General features: G+C 48.2%; 1 protein-coding gene across 1 annotated transcript in view; it reads left to right on the top strand.

The window, feature by feature from the left end:
* The window catches only part of GRIK4 (glutamate ionotropic receptor kainate type subunit 4), a gene marked incomplete at both ends in the record, with an annotated part of 308,409 nt that overhangs the window by 162,341 nt on the left and 126,193 nt on the right, over nt 1–19,875 (top strand). Inside the window, 2 exons of the mRNA XM_082845308.1 lie at nt 3,108–3,286; nt 7,872–7,925. Of these exons, the coding sequence (XP_082701434.1) occupies nt 3,108–3,286; nt 7,872–7,925 (233 nt within the window). The remainder of the gene's footprint in view (nt 1–3,107; nt 3,287–7,871; nt 7,926–19,875) is intronic.

The following is a 19,875-nucleotide window of genomic DNA, read 5'->3' as shown; positions in this document are numbered from 1 at the left end:
TTTCCCATCATCTCTGAGAAGATGTGAATATTCTCTCCATTTTACAGACAGGACACAGTGGAGCTACCCCATAGGAAACCAGATTTTCAGGCCACCAAACAAAATAGGAATATCATTTGGGTTGGGTTTTTTTTTTTCATTTTTATTGGAGTATAGTTGATTTACAATGTTGTGTTAGTTTCAGGTGTACAGCAAAGTGAATCAGTTATACATATATTCACTCTTTTTTAGATTCTTTTCCTGTATAGGCCATTACAGAGTATTGAGTAGAGTTCCCTGTGCTATACAGCAGGTCCTTATTCGTTGTATTTTATATATGGTAGTGGGGATATGATTTGAACTTTGCTGTAGACTTAGCTGCAGGTTCCTGGCCTCTAAGCTCCTGAGGGCAGGGTCTGTACCGGATCCATCTTCTCTGCTGGTGTCCTATTGGCCGGGTGCCGGGCCCTTAGGACAGTGAGTGCTGGATGAACAGACGTGTACCTTCCTCCCTCTTCCTTCTGCCTCACTGAGTCACCATTCCTGACCTTTGGGTTCTTGCGGGGATGAGTAGACACAAAAGAAGTAACACTGATTCTACACATGCCAGTTCCAAGTGTGCTTTCACAAAGGATCTCAGTGAGTTCTCACCTGTTATGCCCATTTTACAGATGAAGAGTGGAGCCTTGAAGAGGTTAGATGGTTCTCAAGGTCACACAGCCAGCGAGGGTTGACCCTGAGCTTGAATCCAGAGCTTCTGCATCTGGGTTGGCAGGAAGTGCCCTGGCAGCATCAGCACCACTCTGGATGGAAGCCGGTGGTGAGGGGCTGGGAGGGGCACCGATAGCAGCAGGGGGTCTGTACAAGCCTCTATTGAGGCCTGTTTGGGAAGGAAGGAAAGGCCAACCCGATGCTGGGCTTGCGCGGCCTGGGTTTCTGAAGCCTCTTTGTGAATAGCAGGCCCTCCGGGGGCACCCTGTTGCAGCCTCCAGCTCCTGGGACCACCTTCTCAGGACCCGGGGGATGGGAGTTAGGGGTTAACCCCACCTTCCGGAGCTCCAGTCTCCATCATGCCAGGCCCGTGGGCTCTACCCTGCTCCCTTTTCCTTGTTAACACGGCACACCAAGGCTTCCCCGCCAAAGCCCAGAGACGCGTGTCTCCAGGCCTCCCTGGGTTCTGTGCCTGATGTTTCCTGCTGCATTTTATCCTAAGAGGCAGTCTGTCTCAGGGGAAGAGGGTTGGATGGAGATGAGAAAATGGGGATTGTGGTCCCAGCTGTGCTCCTGGGCACATCTTGTCGTCTCTCTACAAAATGAGGGAGGTGCTACGAATGCTCTTCAGATGCCCCCCATCTTACCTTTTGGTTCTCAAGGGTCAGGAGGGGGCGTGATCTGACAGGGAGGGTCATATTCATGACATCTCTGCATTTAATATTCCTTTAACCAGTACAGACACCAGAGCACTGGGATCTTTGGTTAGAAAGCAGCCCTTCCCGGGCCATCCTCAGTGTGTGCAGACTGTGTCTGGGAGAGTTATTCCTCTCCTGCCTCCTGTTCGCCTCTGTGCCGTGGGATTCGAATACTTTATAGGATCCTTGGGAGGACTTGAATGAGATGAGCCATTGAAATGTTTAGCCCATTACCTGGAACACAATAAGAATTCAATAAATGTTACTCTTATCATTGATTGGCTTTTGAGAGCAAATGCCTATAGGTCTCTTTCCATTGGAATTGAGACTGCTGTCTTCTCAGGAGACCTCCCACCCAACCACACACCCTCCTCCTGGCCTGCCTTTTCAGAGACAAAGCAGGATTAAGACCTTTGTGTCTCGGTGACATCCTTCTGGAATCCCTCCTCCCGTATGCTAGACGGCAGATAGCGAGGGAGGGGGAGAGTCTTCAGCGCACAATTCCAGTTTTCTGTTTTGTTCTGCTCCCACATGATTGCCTGCTGGAATGCAATTCAAGACCTGTTCTTTCATAATCATAATAATACCTTGTCTCAGTGCAGCCGTGGTGCTCTGAGGAGTTCAAAGGGTTTCGCTAGACCTGTTTTCTGGGCCTTGTGACATTGAGGGAATTGCTCCCCGACCTCCACCATGGAAATAAAGGCTGGATGGAACATTTATGAGGGCTCACCATGCGCGAGGTTCTGGCCTAAGCACTTGGCGTGTTACTTCATTTAATCTTCTCCACAGCCCTGAGCTCTGGCCTCTGATATTACAGGCACACCTCGTTTTCCTGCACTTCGCAGATACTGTTTCTTTACAAATTGAAGGTCTGTGGCAACCCTGCCTCAAGCAAGTCTATCAGTGCCATGTTTCCAACAACGTTTGCTCACTACGTGTCTCTATGTCACATTTTGATCATTTTCACCATATTTCAGACTTTTTCATTATCATTATATTTGTTATGTGATTGGTGATCTTTGATGTCACTCCTGCAAAAAGATGACGACCCACTGAGGGCTCAGATGAAGGTTAGCCTTTTTAAGCAATAAAATATTTTTAAATTAAGGTATGTGCATTGCTTTTTTTAGACATAATTTAATTGCACATTTAACAGACTACGGTATAGTGGAAACATAACTTTTATATGCACCGGGAAACCAAAAAATTCTTGTGACTCGCTTTATGGCGGTGGCGTGGAACCAGACGCGCAACGTCTCCGAGGTCTGCCTGTATTCTCATTTCTCAGATGAGCCGCTGAGGTCAAGAGACCCAGCCACGTGAGGTCACCCAGTGAGTCAGGGGAAGAAACCCAGGCCTGGTGGGGCTCTGAACACAGGTCTTGGCTGCTGGGCCGCGCTGCCCCCAGGGCCGTGAGAAGGAGTTGAGGATTCTCTCGTCCGACTCAAGGGAGCCCCATTCTCTGCTTTAAAAGAGCATTCCCCAGGGAGTCGGGGGAGGCCCTGGGCGCTGAGGAGGGTTCTTTTCATTTGAGATGGGGTGACAGGACGCCCCAGAAGTTAAGAGACTCGCTCAGGTTAGGATGTGCCTGCTTAACCGGCAGGGGGCAGAGCCGCGACCCTGACGCCGCCCGAGTCTTCGCTCGTCCTGCTTTGGCTCCCGTGTCTCCCGAGGCAGCGCCGTGGACCCTCAGGGGCTCTGTGCTCTCTTCCCCTGCAGGCCTTTTAAACCTCGAGAAGCTGCTCCGGCAATTCCTGATCTCCAAGGACACCCTCTCGGTCCGGATGCTGGATGACACGAGGGACCCCACCCCACTCCTCAAGGAGATCCGGGACGACAAGACGGCCACCATCATCATCCATGCCAACGCGTCCATGTCCCACACCATCCTCCTGAAGGTGGGCGCTGGGCCGGGCGGGTGCTGGTGGGCGCCGAGCGTCCTCCCCCTTCCCCTCCCCCTCCCCCTCCTTCTGAACTGGCACTCTGCTCCCTTCTCGCCTTGGGCATCCTCCTGGGCCGAGGCTGAAGGAGCCCGGGGCTGGGCTTCTGACCCTGACAAACCTCTGTGTGCTTCAGTTTCCATGGACGGCTCCTGAGAGCTAAAAGGAGAAAGCAGGGTGATGGCAATGTCATAGAAACGTGTAACTCGTGGTGCAACAGGGCAGCCACCAGCTGAAACACTGGCCAAGCCTAGACCTGCCAGGAGCTCTGTGGTCCAGGGGTTCCTAGGAGGGGCTAGGGTGGTGGCGTGGGCCACCTGGGGACTTGGGACAGAGGCTATTTGCCAAAAGGAGTAGAAGCATCTCCGTATTTTGACAACCAGGGCAGTCACATCCGTGTGTATTACTGAATATCGGCCTGTGTGTAATCCTTACACGTGTACCACAGTTCGCCAAGTGCTGTCATGTAATTTCTCAGTGTGATCCTCCCCATGGCCACGTAAGGCGGGCGTGATATCTTCCCTCCGCAGATGAAGAAACTGAGACTCTGCGAGATGAGCCGCTTTGTCCAAGGCTCGGCCCTGTGAGGAGCAGAGCGAAGTTGGCATTGGTTCTCTTAACAGCAAATCAGCCCATTTCTCCTACCCCCTGGGACACAGAGGGGCAGGGTGCTAGGTCCTGAATCAGCACGTACACATGGAAATGGAGAGAGGGAGAGGGAGAGAGAGAGAGAGAGAGAGAGAGAGAGAGGGAGAGAGAGAGAGAGAGGGAGAGAGAGAGAGGGAGAGAGAGGGAGAGAGAGAGAGAGGGAGGGAGAGAGAGAGGGAGAGAGAGGGAGAGGGAGAGAGAGAGAGAGGGAGAGAGGGAGAGAGAGAGGGAGAGAGAGAGAGAGAGAGGGAGAGAGAGAGGGAGAGAGAGAGGGAGAGAGAGAGGGAGAGAGAGGGAGAGAGAGAGAGGGAGAGAGAGAGAGAGGGAGAGAGGGAGAGAAAGAGGGAGAGAGAGAGGGAGAGAGAGAGGGAGAGGGAGAGAGAGAGAGAGGGAGAGAGGGAGAGAGAGAGAGAAGTCAGTACCTGGGCGTCCACTCTGGACAAACAGCTGCAAACTGCTGGGCATCCTTGGAATCACTGGCTCCACTTCCTGGGCTGGTGGCTCAGCTAGGCAAGCAGCCCCAGAAAGAGTAGACCTGCTTCCAGGCTCCGCCATGGCTCTGGCAGCTCCCCCAGCCTCTCCAGGCACATTGGCCTCTTCTAATGCCATTTTAATTGCACATTTAAGCGCAACCTGCCATCTTCCAGTGGGGGAGTGAGGTTCCTCATTAACTTCTGCCGAGCCATGAGGAGGCCGGCAGACACGCGATGATTCTCTCTTCCTCTCCTTCCCTTGCTGTCTCCTAACCTCCCCACCCCAGCTAGTTTTGTTTCAGAATTAATAAGAGATTAGAATGAGTTCTCGGAGTACTGCGGGCTGTCCCTTCAGCCTGTTGCTATAGTAATTTTCCACAGCTCCAAACCCACGTCTGCCTGTTTGGGTATACCCAACTCACACACTCAAACACAGAATTTTTGTCTTTCTCCTTCTTCTCTTATGTCCGGAGCTATGATCGAGGAAGTCATCAAAGACAGAAAAGCTCCTCTAAGTTTCAGGGCACAAGAGATAAAGGCTGAGGAGTCCTCAGGAAGGTGGGGAGTAGGGAGTGAGATCGATTTCCCTCAGTCCCCTTGCCAGGGGCGGGTTGGAACCTATGGTAGCTGGTTCCTACCTGGATGGTCCCCCGGTGGAAGTCTTAGGCTCAGCCCTTGCCCAGGAATATTTCATCGCTCCCAGCATATGCAGTTGCCTCCCCCCTCTCTTTAATATGTGTATTTCATTGTTGAAATTTAGGAAAGTACAGAAAAGCACACACAAAAAAATAAACATCATTCACAATTCCATCACCCAGAGAGAACCACTATTAAATTTTGGTGTCTGGCTTTTCTGCCTTTACAGACACATTTTTTTCCTTTTCCAAAATTATTATCACACGGCGCACACTCTTTGGAAAACTGTGTTTTTGTTCTACTTAATAACATGCATGCATTTTTCTCACGTCATTGCTTATTTTTCTACAAATATTTTAATGGCTGCATCATTTCCTATCCCATGGATGTACCATAATTTATTTAACCATCCTTTATTGTTGGAGATACAGGTTGTTTTCAATCTTTGCTATAATAAATAATGCTGGGATGCACGTCTTTGTACATAAATCTTTATGCAAATTCATGAATATTTTCTGAGCATAAATTTCTAGGAGTGGAATTACTGAGTTAAAGGTATGCATATGCTTTTCAGGATTCTGATATGATTTGCCACATTGCCTTTTAGAAAGGCTGTAAGGATTTACACTCCCACCAGCAGCATATAGGTGTCTTATAGCACCCTTGCCAATACTGGGTATTTTCATTAAAAACGCCTTTAATTTTTTTTATGGCTGTGCATTTGAAGGAAATTCCCTTGTAATTATCATTATTAGCAAATGGTTCTGCTGGGTGCAGGCTTTCCTGAGGCCACCTGTCAGACTCAGCCCTTGTGACCTTGGAACCAAATCCATCAGTGACCAGCGAGGTTTTGGGAAACCTTGCTCCCATTTGAATTCCTAGCAGCCCCAGCAGGCCGGCCCTGCATCCGTCCTGGACTCAGTCCGCACGTTTCCCTGGAGCTCCAGACTCCTCTTTCACGGGGCTACAACCCGGCCTTGAGGGGCCTCAGGGAGGATGAACTCAGTGTGAGAAGCAGTGTGATCAGAAGATGTACGGAGCTTCTGGGAGTGTTGCTGTGCACTCCTGAGCCTGGCCCCAGAGCTAGACGGCACTCCGCTGCCTCTTGATTTCAGGAAGATTCCCAGAGTAATCCCCTACTTTACTGAGCGGCTCTTCTGGCAACGAACTCCATGTTTACCCAGAACTCAGGTCTCAAAAACCAAGGATCTCTTGTCTCTTATTTTTAGGACATCAGATTTCACAAAGTGGATTTTAACCATCTGACGGTGCCCTCTCCCAGCCCCCCTGCCCCCAGCCCATCCCTGTAACCCGGGAGCTCTCGCTGGCCTAGGCAGGGGTGAGAGGCACGGACAGCGGTGGGGGAGGGAAGGGATAGAGGTGAGCATCGTGCCCCACCATCTTCTTGGAAGTGGAGGAGGCAATGTAGCTTTGCTAGAAGAAGGAAGAGCCTCCCGTCAGGGTCCTTGGGCTCCATCAGGACCCCCCGTGTAATCTCACCCCAGACATTTGTTTCCCATTGGAATGGCAGTGATATAATTACCCTGGCCTATCCTTCAAGGAGCCTGTGAAGGTTCCTGTGAGAATGCTCACAAAATTATTGGAGTGCCTTGGGGGGTCAACACGATGTAAGGGGAAAATCTAATCATCCCTGGCCTTGTATTTTCCTCCCATGCACCTCAGTAGTCATGACAAAAACGGTTTCCCAGGGGCCCAGGGCTGTGGGCTACATGATGCAGATCTAACCGACGGTCAGGAGGGATGAGGGCCCTGGGGAGAGCTGGGCTCATTATTTCCGTGATCTCCTTGTCAGCGTCTATAGCACCTGTCACACTCCAAGCCAGGCACGCCGACAGGGAAGCTTGCTTAGGGGTATTTATGATGGCTACAAAGATCAGACAAAAAGAGACCCTTCCGAAGTCACAGCTCTCAACCATGGGCTGAGACTTGCTGATGCGCTGTGACCAAGGGCACGTCCCAGGCAACTCGCTCCTCACTACTCATAAAGGACCAAAGTTTGCAGATGATTCACCTGTTTCCAACATTACTGCAGATTCAAGAATACACTTGAGTCTCACTCACTCTCATCCCGCTAGGGGTGGAGTTAATTTGGGAATTGCCTACAACCCACAGACGCTCTGCTATCTATGCCTCGGCCCCTAAGAGAAGTGTGTCAGTAGTTCCATCAATATCAGAGCCCTCCAAGGGGAGTATGCGACATTTCCATTTATGAGACGCGTGATCTTCTGGACAAGTTGCACAGCCTTTGGTGCTTCAGCTGTCAGTGCTCAGCTGTCAGTGGGGGTGGTGGAGGAGTAATAGTGCCTACCTCATCCGGTTAACCCGAGTGAAATGCTTTCTAGTGCTTGGTGCGGACTGAACAGTGAGTGAGTGTTAGCCATTGGTATTGTTAATGGTCGTGGGGATAATTATTAGAGTCTGTTTTATTATTTGTTTCATTTCCCGTAAAGTCACTTTGGTTTCCAGAATACCCAGTTATATCCATGGGAATGTGTTTTACCTGAGAATATCAGCTACTAGGAGTGTCACTGCAGGGGTGGGGTGTGGGGGGGAGGGGGAGGGACCTTACTCTAGAGGCCAGGGTTTCTGTGCTCCGTCCTCCAAGGCCGAGGGCAATGTAAGAAACAATCAATCAAGATGTTCTACTCTGCTGATGCTGAAGGGTAGTGGGCCAGACCAAGGGCGGACGCTTGGAGCCCTCCCTGCTCACGCACTTCCAGCAGGTTTTTATTTTCCTCTCTAATCTCCTTCTCTTCCCTTTGCAGGCAGCGGAACTAGGGATGGTGTCAGCCTATTACACATACATCTTCACTAATCTGGTAAGACATTTTCACAGCTCACCTCCTTGGCATAGAGAGTATCATTAATTAGGGTCAGTGGGGAGTGACGGAATGAAGGCCGGGAGATGGGAAGTAGGGAAATGGAACAGAGGAGCAGAAGCCAGCCAGAGAGGCAAGGCATCTGAGAAACATGGAAACCCAGGAGCCACTGGGATTCTCATCACAACAATTCTTAGCCTGGAGAGGATGGAAATTTGGGGAATCTAATGCCTCCATTCAGATGCCACCAGCAGCATAGCACTGAGCCCTCTGATGGATGCTCTCCTCTATAGGTCCAGTTACTGGCCTGCAGTCCAGTCTCTACACTGCCAGACCCTTATGCTGGCTGGCTCAGAAGTAGGAAAGCTAGAGCACAAGATGTATGCGTGTCCTATGTACAAAGGTGTTATAACTGGATACACGTCCAGAGGCCATTTTTGCCAAATCCCCTTGTTTTGCAGCTGAGAAGACAGTTCTGTAGAAATTTTATTGAGTCAGGTTGGAGCACTATTTTTGCCATGTACCATCTGTGTACCCTTCAACAAGCACTGAGCCTTGTTTTCCTTATCTGTAAAATGGGCATAAGGACAGCTACATTATGGAGTTGCCGTCATTTCGAAATTATGTAATTTAATCTGCGTGTATTTTGAAATTGTAAAACATTAAGAGATGTGAAAGGTTGGTGGGAAGTATAGACACACTCAGTTAGAGAGTAGAAAGAACCTCAGAGAACAGGTTTAAAAAAATTATAACTTTTTGTTTTGAGATTATTATAGATTCACAGGAAGCTGCAAAGATAATACAGAGAGGTACCGTGTACCTTTAACCCATTTTTCTCTAATGGTTACATCTTACATTATTACAGTAAATATCAAAACCAGGATATCAAAATATCAAAGCTATTAAGACTTGTGTAGATGTGTGTAACTCCTACTGCAATCAGGATACAAAATCTCATTACCGCAAAGATCTCCCTCAAGCTACCATGTTATAGTCACACCCACTTCCCTTCTTCCCACCATCTCTAACCTCTAACAACTGCTACCCTGTTCTCTATTTCTAAATTTTCTAATTTTATATAAATGGAGTCATGAGTAAATGACCTTTGAGGTTAATTTTTTTCACTCAAAGTACTGCCCTCAAGATTCATCAAAGGTGTTGCATAAATCAATAGTTTGCCCTTTATTATTGCCGAGTCATAGTTCTTGGTGTGGATGTACCAGTTTCCTTAACTATCCACCTATAGAGAGACATAGTTTCCAGTTTTTGGCTATTACAGATAGAGCTGTTATAAACAGTCATTCAGAGAAGAGGCTTAATTATTTTATGCCCTTATTTATTTTATAAATGCACGAGATATCCAGATCATTTAAGTAGCCCCTTCATCCAGACGTGCTTTGATGTAACAGGAGCCTGGCCAGGCATTCGGGATTACAATGGGAATAAGAAACCAAGCCGGCCCAGGAAAAACCTATTGCAAGGTACCTGTCCTATTGCATAGTGGCAAATTCTGTGAGACGTGTACACAAAATGCTTTAGACCCTAGAGCAGGGGTCGCTTGCTCTACCTGGAGCGGGCAGGAAATGCTTCATAGAAGAAGGGGCCTTTAAGCTACACCCTGAAAGACAGGTAGGCTTTTTCCTAGACAAACAAAGAAGGAAAGAACATTCGGGGGTGAGCAACAGCTTCTTCACATACCTGGAGATTTGAGTGACTTCAAACGTATGGACTGCGCCAGGAATGGGTGTGCCAGTTAATTATTATTCAGTTGTCTATTTGTAGCCATTCATGAACGTAACCTACTTAAAAGATGTAAGGCAGGTATCAATGCAAGATCCTTGCTGTGCTTGGGGAGCAGAATTCAACCTCACCGTTATGACTCTTGAATCTTAAAATGGAAAATGTTACCTAGAAGTTAAGCCTTTCTTGGCCAACACAGGTGGTAGGGTAAGCTAGGTGATTGTGCAGTGTCCCTTCTGGGATTTAGGGGCCAGGACTCCTGAAATGTCCTGAGAGGCTGAGGAGATGCCTCCAAAAGAGACGAGCTGGGATTCTGTGGTCCCTGTTCTTGTCCAGCTGTAGTGTCGTGAACAGCCCTTTCTTTGGGCTGCTGTGGAATTGTTCCCCCTGCAGCATCCTACAGGCCTTTGCTCTCAGGGTTGAAAGGCTCTTCAAAGAATCCAGTATAGCTGCTTTTCTGGTGTAGGGACTCCCTCCATGGCAGGCTTGCCCCACCACAAACCTGCCTGTTCCATTGTTGGAATTTTTCCACTGAGGTCTAGCATACATATAGAAGGCCACACAAATCATATGTGCACAGCTGCATGAACGTTCTCCAGGTGAGCACACCTGTGTCAGCAGCACCCTGATCCAGAAATAGCCCATTGCTAGAGCCCCAGATGTCCCCCTCACGCCCCCTCCCCAGTCACTACCCCTCAAAATGTAAAGCACAAGGAACTTCTTTGTTTGCTTATTTATTGTTTCCTATCTAACACTGCTGTTGTAAATCACTGCATTAACATGGAAAAGGGTAGAACAGGATTAGACTATTCCCAGAGCAATGCAAAAGCATTTGCCTAATGTAAGGAGGCATCTGGGGGAGCCCAGCAAATTAGCAGAAGAATAGAGAGAGATGAAACTCCAATTGTGTTCCGTTTGGGGAGCCTGGGAAGTAGAGGGGAGGAGGGGGGAAAGGCAAGCCAGGGACCATCTGCCTTGTGCCCACCTGCCAGGGACACCCCCCATGTCAGTTAGCCAGGGCAGCAGAGGAGGAAGGAGCGGGGCAGCAAGGAGTCGCGGGGGTGTCTTTGCAGATTGAAGGAGGCTAGTCTTTTGGAAGCTAAGTTCCCAGGACGGTAATGAGAATAACGCGCGGTTGCTTGGCCTGGAGATGTTTAAGAAAGCGTCACCCACGATGCAACCCACCACTCCCTCTTCTCAAACATGGTAATAATGATTGTGATGAGGAATCTTGTGGAGAAAGCACTGGCCTGTGAAGTCAGGAGACCTGGGTCAAGTCCCCACTCTGCCTTATACTCACTGTGTGACTTAGGGGGAGTCACGTTGACTCTCTGAGCCCCAGCTTTCTCCTTTGTAAAGTGGGGATAATAAAATTTAACGGGGTTGTTGTGAGGATAAAGAAAACTGCATTGTAAATTGCCAAGTACTATATGTTTTGAAGGCATTGCATTTTTTAATAGATCTTTATTGGAGTATAATTGCTTCACAATACTGTGTTAGTTTTGGTTGTACAACAAAGTGAACCAGCCGTATGCATACATATATCCCCATATACCCTCCGTCTTGTGTCTCTAGCCCACCCCTCTAGGTCATCGCAAAGCACGGAGCTGATCTCCCTGTGCTATGCTGCTACTTCCCACTAGCTCACTATTTTACATTCGGTCGTGTATATATGTCGATGATACTCTCACTTCACCCCAGCTTCCCCCTCCCACTCCGTGTCCTCAAGTCCATTCTCTATGTCTATGTCCTGCCCTGCCACTAGGTTCATCAGTACCATTTTTTTTTTTAGATCCCATTACAGGTGGCCAAGAGGCACATGAAAAGATGCTCAACATCACTAATTATTAGAGAAATGCAAATCAAAACTACAATGAGGTATCACCTCACACTGGTCAGAATGGCCATTATCAAAAAATCTAGAAACAATAAATGCTGGAAAGAGTGTGGTGAAAAGGGAACCCTCCTGCACTGTTGGTGGGAATGTAAATTGATACAACCACTGTGGAGAACAGTATGGAGGTTCCTTATAAAACTAAAAATAGAACTACCATATGACCCAGCAATCCCTCTAGAGGCATATACCCTGAGAAAACCATAATTCAAAAAATACGTGTATCACAATGTTCATTGCAGCTCTATTTACAACAGCCAGGACATGGAAGCAACCTAAGTGTCCGTCGACAGAGGAATGGATAAAGATGTGGCACATATATACAATGGAATATTACTCAGCCATAAAAAGAAATGAAGTTGAGTTATTTGTAGTGAGGTGGATGGACCTAGAGCCTGTCATACGGAGTGAAGTAAGCCAGAAAGAGAAGAACAAATACCATACGCTAAGGCACTGTATTTTTTTTGTAACACTCCAATACTTTCAGCTTTCAAAGAGCTTTTGTCCTTCTTGGGTGGGCACAGAAGGAGATGAGCTTTGGGAGCGTGCCTCAGTCAGAGAGTTCTTTCAACTTGGAATTAACAGGATTCACACGGTTTGTAAGTTTGCAAGAGGAAATCAGAAAAGTAACTGCATGAATGATGATGGCTGAGTAATAGCCAAGAAAAGAGAAGCAGAGCTGTTGCAAAACTCAGTCAGTGAGAGAACACGCTGGAGGCTTCTCATTAGTGCCTTGGCTCTCTGGAAGGGACAGCCCCTATGAGGAGTAAAAAAACTATTTTTAAGTCCATTCTTTCTGCCCAGTTGCTGTTGGAGTCTTGGGCCAGAGCATTAGGGACTTTATGTAGAGGTTCAAAAGTGAGCCTCTGTGCTTCTCCAGTCCCTTTCCCCAAATACAGATGCCACCTAGACTTTAATTTTTATTTATTTCTTCTCTGAATTCCTCAAGGATCCCCATCACGTCCCATCTCTCTGAATTCTGCCACAGTGATGCAGCGGGCACTCAGATTAGCTTTTTGAGAGTTAGCACAAAGGTGTAGGCTTTGGCATTCGTAGACATGACTAAGAATTCCAGTTTGACTAGCGATCAGCTGTGTGATCCTGTGCAAGTTACTTAACCTCTCTGAGCCTCAGTGACCTCATCAGCTGTTGGACGCTAGTAACACCTGCCTCAGTAGATAATACCCACACAGAAACTGACTCACAGTACAAGTTTAGTAAAGGGAAGGTATTATTTTAAAACGTCCTATTTGTGCTTCCCATGTACTGAAAAGAGCAGGAGATATTTATTTTGCCGCCCAGCCTCTAATGGCCTATAGAAGTGACTCCTAAAATGCCATTTTATTGATTTCCAGAGAATGACTAGAACTAGGTAGTTCGGTTATTGTGCATAACCATTGTAGGGTTTGCTGGTATTAGTAATTACTGAGTAGTTGGTCAGGTCTTCATACCTCTGTCCCACCAGGTGTTACGATTGATTTAGGGCATCTGTAATCAATGGGTTTGTCTGACTGCTCTGGACTCCATCAGTTGATTATCCATCTCAAGAGTCGGGACAGAAATAGCCGTCATGCATCAAACTTCTAAACCATCAATTCATTTTGACCTTATAGAAAGCAGAGTTTCTTTCTATCGGGGTCTGGCCAGCAGGGAGAGTGAGGGTGCCAGCCTTGAGCTTTGAGTGACGGAGGTGACTGATGCAAGGAGAGGTCGGGCCAGGAGAGCTGAGGCTGGCTGGGAGGATCCTGCAGCTATGACGGGAAGAGCTGGGGAGGAACTCCGCAGGCCCAGGGAAGAGCCAGGTCTGGGGGTCCAGTGGGAGCCCAGGCTCAGTGAGGTGTGTGACAAATGTGAGAGTCACTTCAGCAAGAGGGCAGAGACCCAGGAACAGGGACAGACTCGCTGCAGAACAAAGGAAGAAGTCACGTACAGGAAGTTGGTAGCCATTGAGGGCAGACAGTCATAGCAAACAGCAAACAAATATACACGTCTTTTATTTATATCTCTATTTCGAAATAGAATCTGGCGTAGTTTGTACTAGCGTCAGAGGTTTGATCCGTGAAACAGCTTCTTGTCCCTGCTTCTGGTTCTGATGGGTCAGGGGTCAGTCCCATCAGGGGTACAAACCTCTGATGAACAGGTAGGAATGGGTCACCTGAAGGCACCTGGCTAAGGCGGGAACCCAGCCAGAGGGTCAGCTCCTGGGGTCCAAATCATGAGAACTTTTATGGTAAATTGAGAACCTGGATAGGCACCTGGCCAGGGATCTGGAGAGGAACGAGAAGGAGGCAGGTCCTGGTGGCTGGCCAAGGTAAGGGGTCAGGAGTCCAGGCCAAAGATGGACCAAATAAGGGACAAAGCAAGGTGAACAAGAAAATTATTCTGCAAAGACACAAAGGACACAGATGCATGAGTGACCTCGAAAATTGGTTCCTGCCTTTATCCAGATTTGTTGCTTTCTTTGTTTTTTGAACGTTTTTATTCTGGTAAAATATATGGAACGTAAGATTTGCCATTTTAACCATTTTTAAGTTTACAGTTAAGTGGCATTAATTACATTTACAATGTTGTGCAACCATCATCACTACCTATTCCTAAAACTTGTTCATTACCCCAAACAGAAGCTCTTTAAATATTTTTTTTTTAAATAAGGAAGGGTATTGTTTTTAATTAATTAATTAATTTGTTTGTTTTTGGCTGTGTTGGGTCTTCCTTTCTGTGCGAGGGCTTTCTCCAGTTGTGGCGAGCGGGGGCCACCCTTCATAGTGGTGCACGGGCCTCTCACTGTCGCGGCCTCTCCCGTTGCGGAGCACAAGCACCAGACGCGCAGGCGCAGTAGTTGTGGCTCACGGGCCTAGCCCCTCCGCGGCATGTGGGATCTTCCCGGACCGGGGCATGATCCCGTGTCTCCTGCACTGGCAGGCGGATTCCCAACCACTGCGCCACCAGAGAAGCTCCAGCTCTTTAACTAAGCAGTAATTTCCCATTCCCCCTCCCCCCCAGCCCTGATAACTCCTAATCTGTTTTCTGACTCTATGAATTTGCCTATCCTAGATACTTCATAATAGTGGAATCACGTAATATTTGTCCTTTTGCATCTGGCTTATTTCACTCGGCGTGTTTTCTAGGTTTATCCATGTCATAGCATGTATCAGAACTTCATTCTTTTTTTAACTCTTTTTTTTATAGTGGTAAATATACATAAAATTTACCATTTTCAAAAGTTCATTCAATAGCAATAAGTATACTCACATTGTTGTACAACCGTCACCACCATCCATCTCTAGAACATTTTTCATCCTCCCAAACTGAAACTTCATACCCGTTAAACGCTAACTCCCTATCCCTCCTCCTCCCGGTCCCTGGCAGCCACCATTCTGCTTTCTGTCTCTATGAATTTGCCTCTTCTAAGTGCTTCATGTAAGTGAAATTATAATATTTGTCCTCTGGTGCCTGCCTTACTTCACCTAGCATAATGTCTTCAGGGGTCTCTGTGTGTCAGAATTTCCTTCCTTTTTAAGGCTGAATAATAAACCATTTTATGTATGTACCACACTTGATTTATCTCTTCATCCATCATGTGGACACTTATGTTGCTTCTTCCTTTTTTTTTTTTTTGCGGTACGCGGGCCTCTCACTGTTGTGGCCTCTCCCGCTGCAGAGCACAGGCTCCGGACGCGCAGGCTCAGCGGCCATGGCTCACGGGCCCAGCCGCTCCGCGGCACGTGGGATCTTCCCGGACCGGGGCACGAACCCGCCTCCCCTGCATCGGCAGGTGGACTCTCAACCACTGCGCCACCAGGGAAGCCCCCTGCTTCTTCCTTTTGGCTATTATGAATAGTGCTGCAGTGAACATAGGTGAACAAGTACCTGATCGAGTCCTGCTTTCAATCCTCTTGGGTATATATCTAGTAGTGAAATCCCTGGATCATATGGTAATTCTAGGCTTACTTTTTTAGGAACAGCCAAACTCCTTTCTAGCCGTACCGTTTTTATTCCCACCAGTCATGCATGAGGGTTTGAGTTCCTCCGCATCCTACCAAAACCTATTATTTTTTGTTTTTATGATAATAGCTGTCTGAATGGTATGAAGTGTTCAGCTGTGTTTCTTATTTCTATTTGGAGTTTTCCAACTGAAAGAAGCAAGACCACATGGCTGAAGTTGAGAGTCCTGATTAAGAAGCTTTATAATGGGAGAAAGAAGCTGGTGTGTAAAAACCAGTCCTCGAGTCCATCAGACCTGGTGAAAATCCCCAGTTCGGGAGCTTCCTAGCTGTGCGCCCTGATGCTCTTGGGGGCCTCAGTTTCCTCATATGTAAAATGTGCATAATAATATCCATCTCAAGAAATGTTGGTAAAATTTAAAAATAGCGATGGATAACGCTTTGTATCCAGTAGGCAATGCCGGCTGCTTTAACAGATAAACCCCAATCCCATGGCTTCACACAGTGGATGTATATTTCTCACTCAACTGAAGGCCTCCAAGTGTGTTCCTGATATCAGGCAGCCTTCCAGAAGGTCCTCTGGGGGCCAGGCTTCTTCTAGCTTCTAATGTGTCCTCTGAGAGGCCAGGAATGGGGAAAAACATGAAGGATCAGACACAGGAGGGCTTTGGGGCCAGGCCTGGAAGTGGCACACAGTATTTCCCCTCACAATCCCACTGGCGAGAATTTAGTCACATACTCACACCTACCGAAAGGGAGATGGGGAAACATCACGTCCCATGTGTCCAGGGAGAAGAGGAAATGAGTGTGCTGATCGGCTACCCGTATCTGCCACATTATTAAATGATTAATGATCATCATAGGTCTCTTTTGCGTATGCTGGAAAAGCAATTAGCATCCCAAGCCCTGGCGTGTCTGTTTAGAGGCTAACTGACTGTATCCATGGAGATCAGCACTTCATTATAAAGGCGTCAGCTCCCTTATAACTAAAATGGTCTTGCCCAGGTGAGCCGCTGGCCTGACGGTCCTGTCTGGCACTTCCAGGTGGGGACTGCACTGGACAGGTATAGATTCTCTGTGCTCATTACGCTCTTTGGTCTGGAAGGAGTCTCTGTCCTCCAGTCAGCCTGCGGGTTTGGCTGCAGGAACCATTGTTCCGCAAGACTGATGGTAGTTTGGATAAAGGACATGAAGAATTAAGGGCCTTTGGGCAAAGCCCAGTCGGCTGCTGAGACAGCAGAGATGCCATCTGAAGAGAAGAGGTGAAGGAGGAAGTGCAATTTGAGCTAATAAATCCGGGAGAATTATCCAGCTACTAATGAACCCAGGGAGATTTGTAGTCACTGCCTAATAAAGAAAAGAAAATCACCCTAATCTATTGTCAGCGAGCACAGATGAGCTCTGTGCCAAAGGAGGGAGCTGCTGCCTTGGCAGGGAGAAGTGTGGAGATTCAGGGTCCCGGCCAGAATCATGAAATGTCAAGGAAAGGTAGTAAGTGGGCACCGGAAGCAGGGAGCTGTATGGTCGGTGGGCCACCTGGGCTGCCACCGACATTGCAGGCAGCATGGCTCGCTGGATGTGGTGACCACCGTTTCATTTTCCTGCCACAGGTAAGGCTAGAGCACCACGCTCGTGATGCCACCACCAGCATGCTGGAGGGTAGTGCTGTTTGTATAGAGGCACCGGCATCTCAGAGTTTTTTCCTTTGGGGAATCTAGAGAGAAGGGGCCAAGTGGTGGCTGGGTGTCAGAAGGCATGGGGCAGGGTGACACCAGCACCTGTAGGGTTACACCTGCATGGAGAAGGGTTACACCAGCACCTGAAAGCTTACACGTGCATGGAGAAGGGTTACACCAGCACCTGTAGGGTTACACCTGCATGGGACAAGGTTACACCAGCACCTGTAGGGTTACACCTGCATGGAGAAGGGTTACACCAGCACCTGAAAGATTACACCTGCATGGAGAAGGGTTACACCAGCACCTGTAGGGTTACACCTGCATGGAGAAGGGTTACACCAGCACCTGAAAGCTTACACCTGCATGGAGAAGGGTTACACCAGTACCTGTAGGGTTACACCTGCATGGGACAAGGTTACACCAGCACCTGTAGGGTTACACCTGCATGGAGAAGGGTTACACCAGCACCTGTAGGGTTACACCTGCATGGGACAAGGTTACACCAGCACCTGTAGGGTTACACCTGCATGGAGAAGGGTTACACCAGCACCTGAAAGCTTACACCTGCATGGAGAAGGGTTACACCAGCACCTGTAGGGTTACACCTGCATGGGACAAGGTTACACCAGCACCTGTAGGGTTACATTTGCATGAGGAAGGGTTACATCAGCAGGGGCCTCATCATACAGAGGATGGGCAGTGAAGCAGCTGTGGCTTCTAGTTATGGCCCTTCTACTAAATAGCTGGGTGACATAGTAACAGTGATAGTTGATATTTATTGACTGCCTTCTACATGCAAGGCTCTGCAATAAGTGCTTCTCAGTTATTTTCTCGTTTAAACCTCACACAACAACTCGAGCAGAGCACTATTTTATCCCCATTTTAGAGATGAGAAAGCTGAGGCTCATCAAGTTTTGATCCTCTGTACAAGGTAGTAGAGCCAGATCACAAACCCAGGCCGTTAGCTCTCAGCCACCTCACTCTACTGCGTTTATCTAGGCGTGCCATTTCCCCTTGCTGGGCTTCAGCTGCTTCATCTGAAAATTATGATGTTGTATTAGGTGATCTCTGAGGACCTTTCCAACCCTGGACTTATTTCATCCTACACATGGTTGAGGGCATTAAAATTCATAGCACCCTGTGGTTGGGAATGTTTCCTGGAGAGAGGGGAGGATGATCCATTGGATCGAGGGCCCATGGGGCCCTGGAAGCAGTAGAAACTAACAGCTCTGTGGATGCCCAAGGAGTAGCCAGGTCCTGCTGAGTCTTGCGGAAATAACCCCTCCGTGCCCTAGTCTCTATCTTGTTTGGGCAGAATGGATATATGCAGCCGGTTTTTCTCCTCTGGGTCCATGTTATTGTCAAGCAGACTGAGCCTGTGTTTATTCTTCTAGAGGTTGATCAGAGAGATTAGCCATAAGTAACTGAAGTTGCTAAAATTATTACAGAAAGGGGAGCCGGGGCGGACAGGGAGGGAAGAAACAAATGATTCCAGAGGACATGAATGCTCACCGTCCTGCTCTCCTGATCCCCTGACGGACCAACCCTACTCATCTTTTAGGTCTTCCTTAAATGTCGCTTCCTAAAGAGCTTTCCCCGACACCCGCTGTGTTGAGTCTGCTGTTACACGCTCTCACAGCTCCTTGTCTTCCGTATTTTGTAGCATCCATCTCGTGGGAATTCCTCCTTCTATATCTGACCTCTCCACCAGACTTTGAACTTCGTAAAGGCAAGACCATCACTTGTCCATCACTGTACGCCAGTCACCTACTGGCACACAGTAGGTGCTCAATCGATATTTATTGAGTCAATGAGTGGAGAAGTTCATGACATGATACAGTTCTTGGACTAGGAGGGGTGGCCGGGTGAGATGGCTCATCTCCTTCATCCAGTAGGAATTAGCTCATCCCAACTAAGCCCATGAGCGTAAAGTTCCACAGCTTAGGCAGGAGGAGCTGGGCCCGGCCCCCGCTTTCCTGAGGATGCCTTGGCATTTTCATAGCCCACATGGTAACTACTCGGTCTGGAATGCCCTTCCTCCATTCTGGGCTGGACAGATTTGAAGTTAAGTATGTGCAAGACCGGGAAGGGCGGTTTCATTCAGGATCTAAGATACAGTGTTTCAGAGGGTTCTGATGAGTGAGGGAGGTGTCGAAACCTGAGGCCCAGGGTTGGCACCAAGACTGACCATACTTTCTTTACTGGCCACACCATGCCTGGGTCAGCCTGGGTCAAGTGACCTCTTCAAGCCAGCACCTGGCACCAGAACCAGAAGCCAGAACCCAAGGGTCTTTGAAACAAAACCTCTACCTCAGGTTTTCAAGGTCATTATGAAATTATCTAGTCCTCTCCGCTGTCCCCATGACTTGACACATGAGGTTTGGTGGCTGGTCCCCATGGCTGTGTTGACACAGAGGATGGAAACATGGCTTAAAGGAGGCAGCCGGGGACTCAGATCAGAGAGGACTGGAGTTTGAATCTGGGCCCTGCCATACGTGAGATGCACACATGGCACGTTAACCTACTGGAGTCTCAGTTTTCCCTTTTGTAAAATGGGGATGGTAATTCCTATAACATCACTTTGTGAGGAACATGGAAGGTTTCTAATCCTCAGTGGGCTGCTGGTAAATGTTACTCCCTTTTCTCCCCTCTTTCCCACTTCCCTGTTGAGTATGTTCATGCTTAGACCTTGG

Source organism: Leucopleurus acutus (assembly GCF_964270905.1).
Source record: "Leucopleurus acutus genome assembly, chromosome: 8".
Lineage (NCBI taxonomy): Eukaryota > Metazoa > Chordata > Mammalia > Artiodactyla > Delphinidae > Leucopleurus > Leucopleurus acutus.
This window is presented reverse-complemented; position numbering and strand designations above follow the sequence as displayed.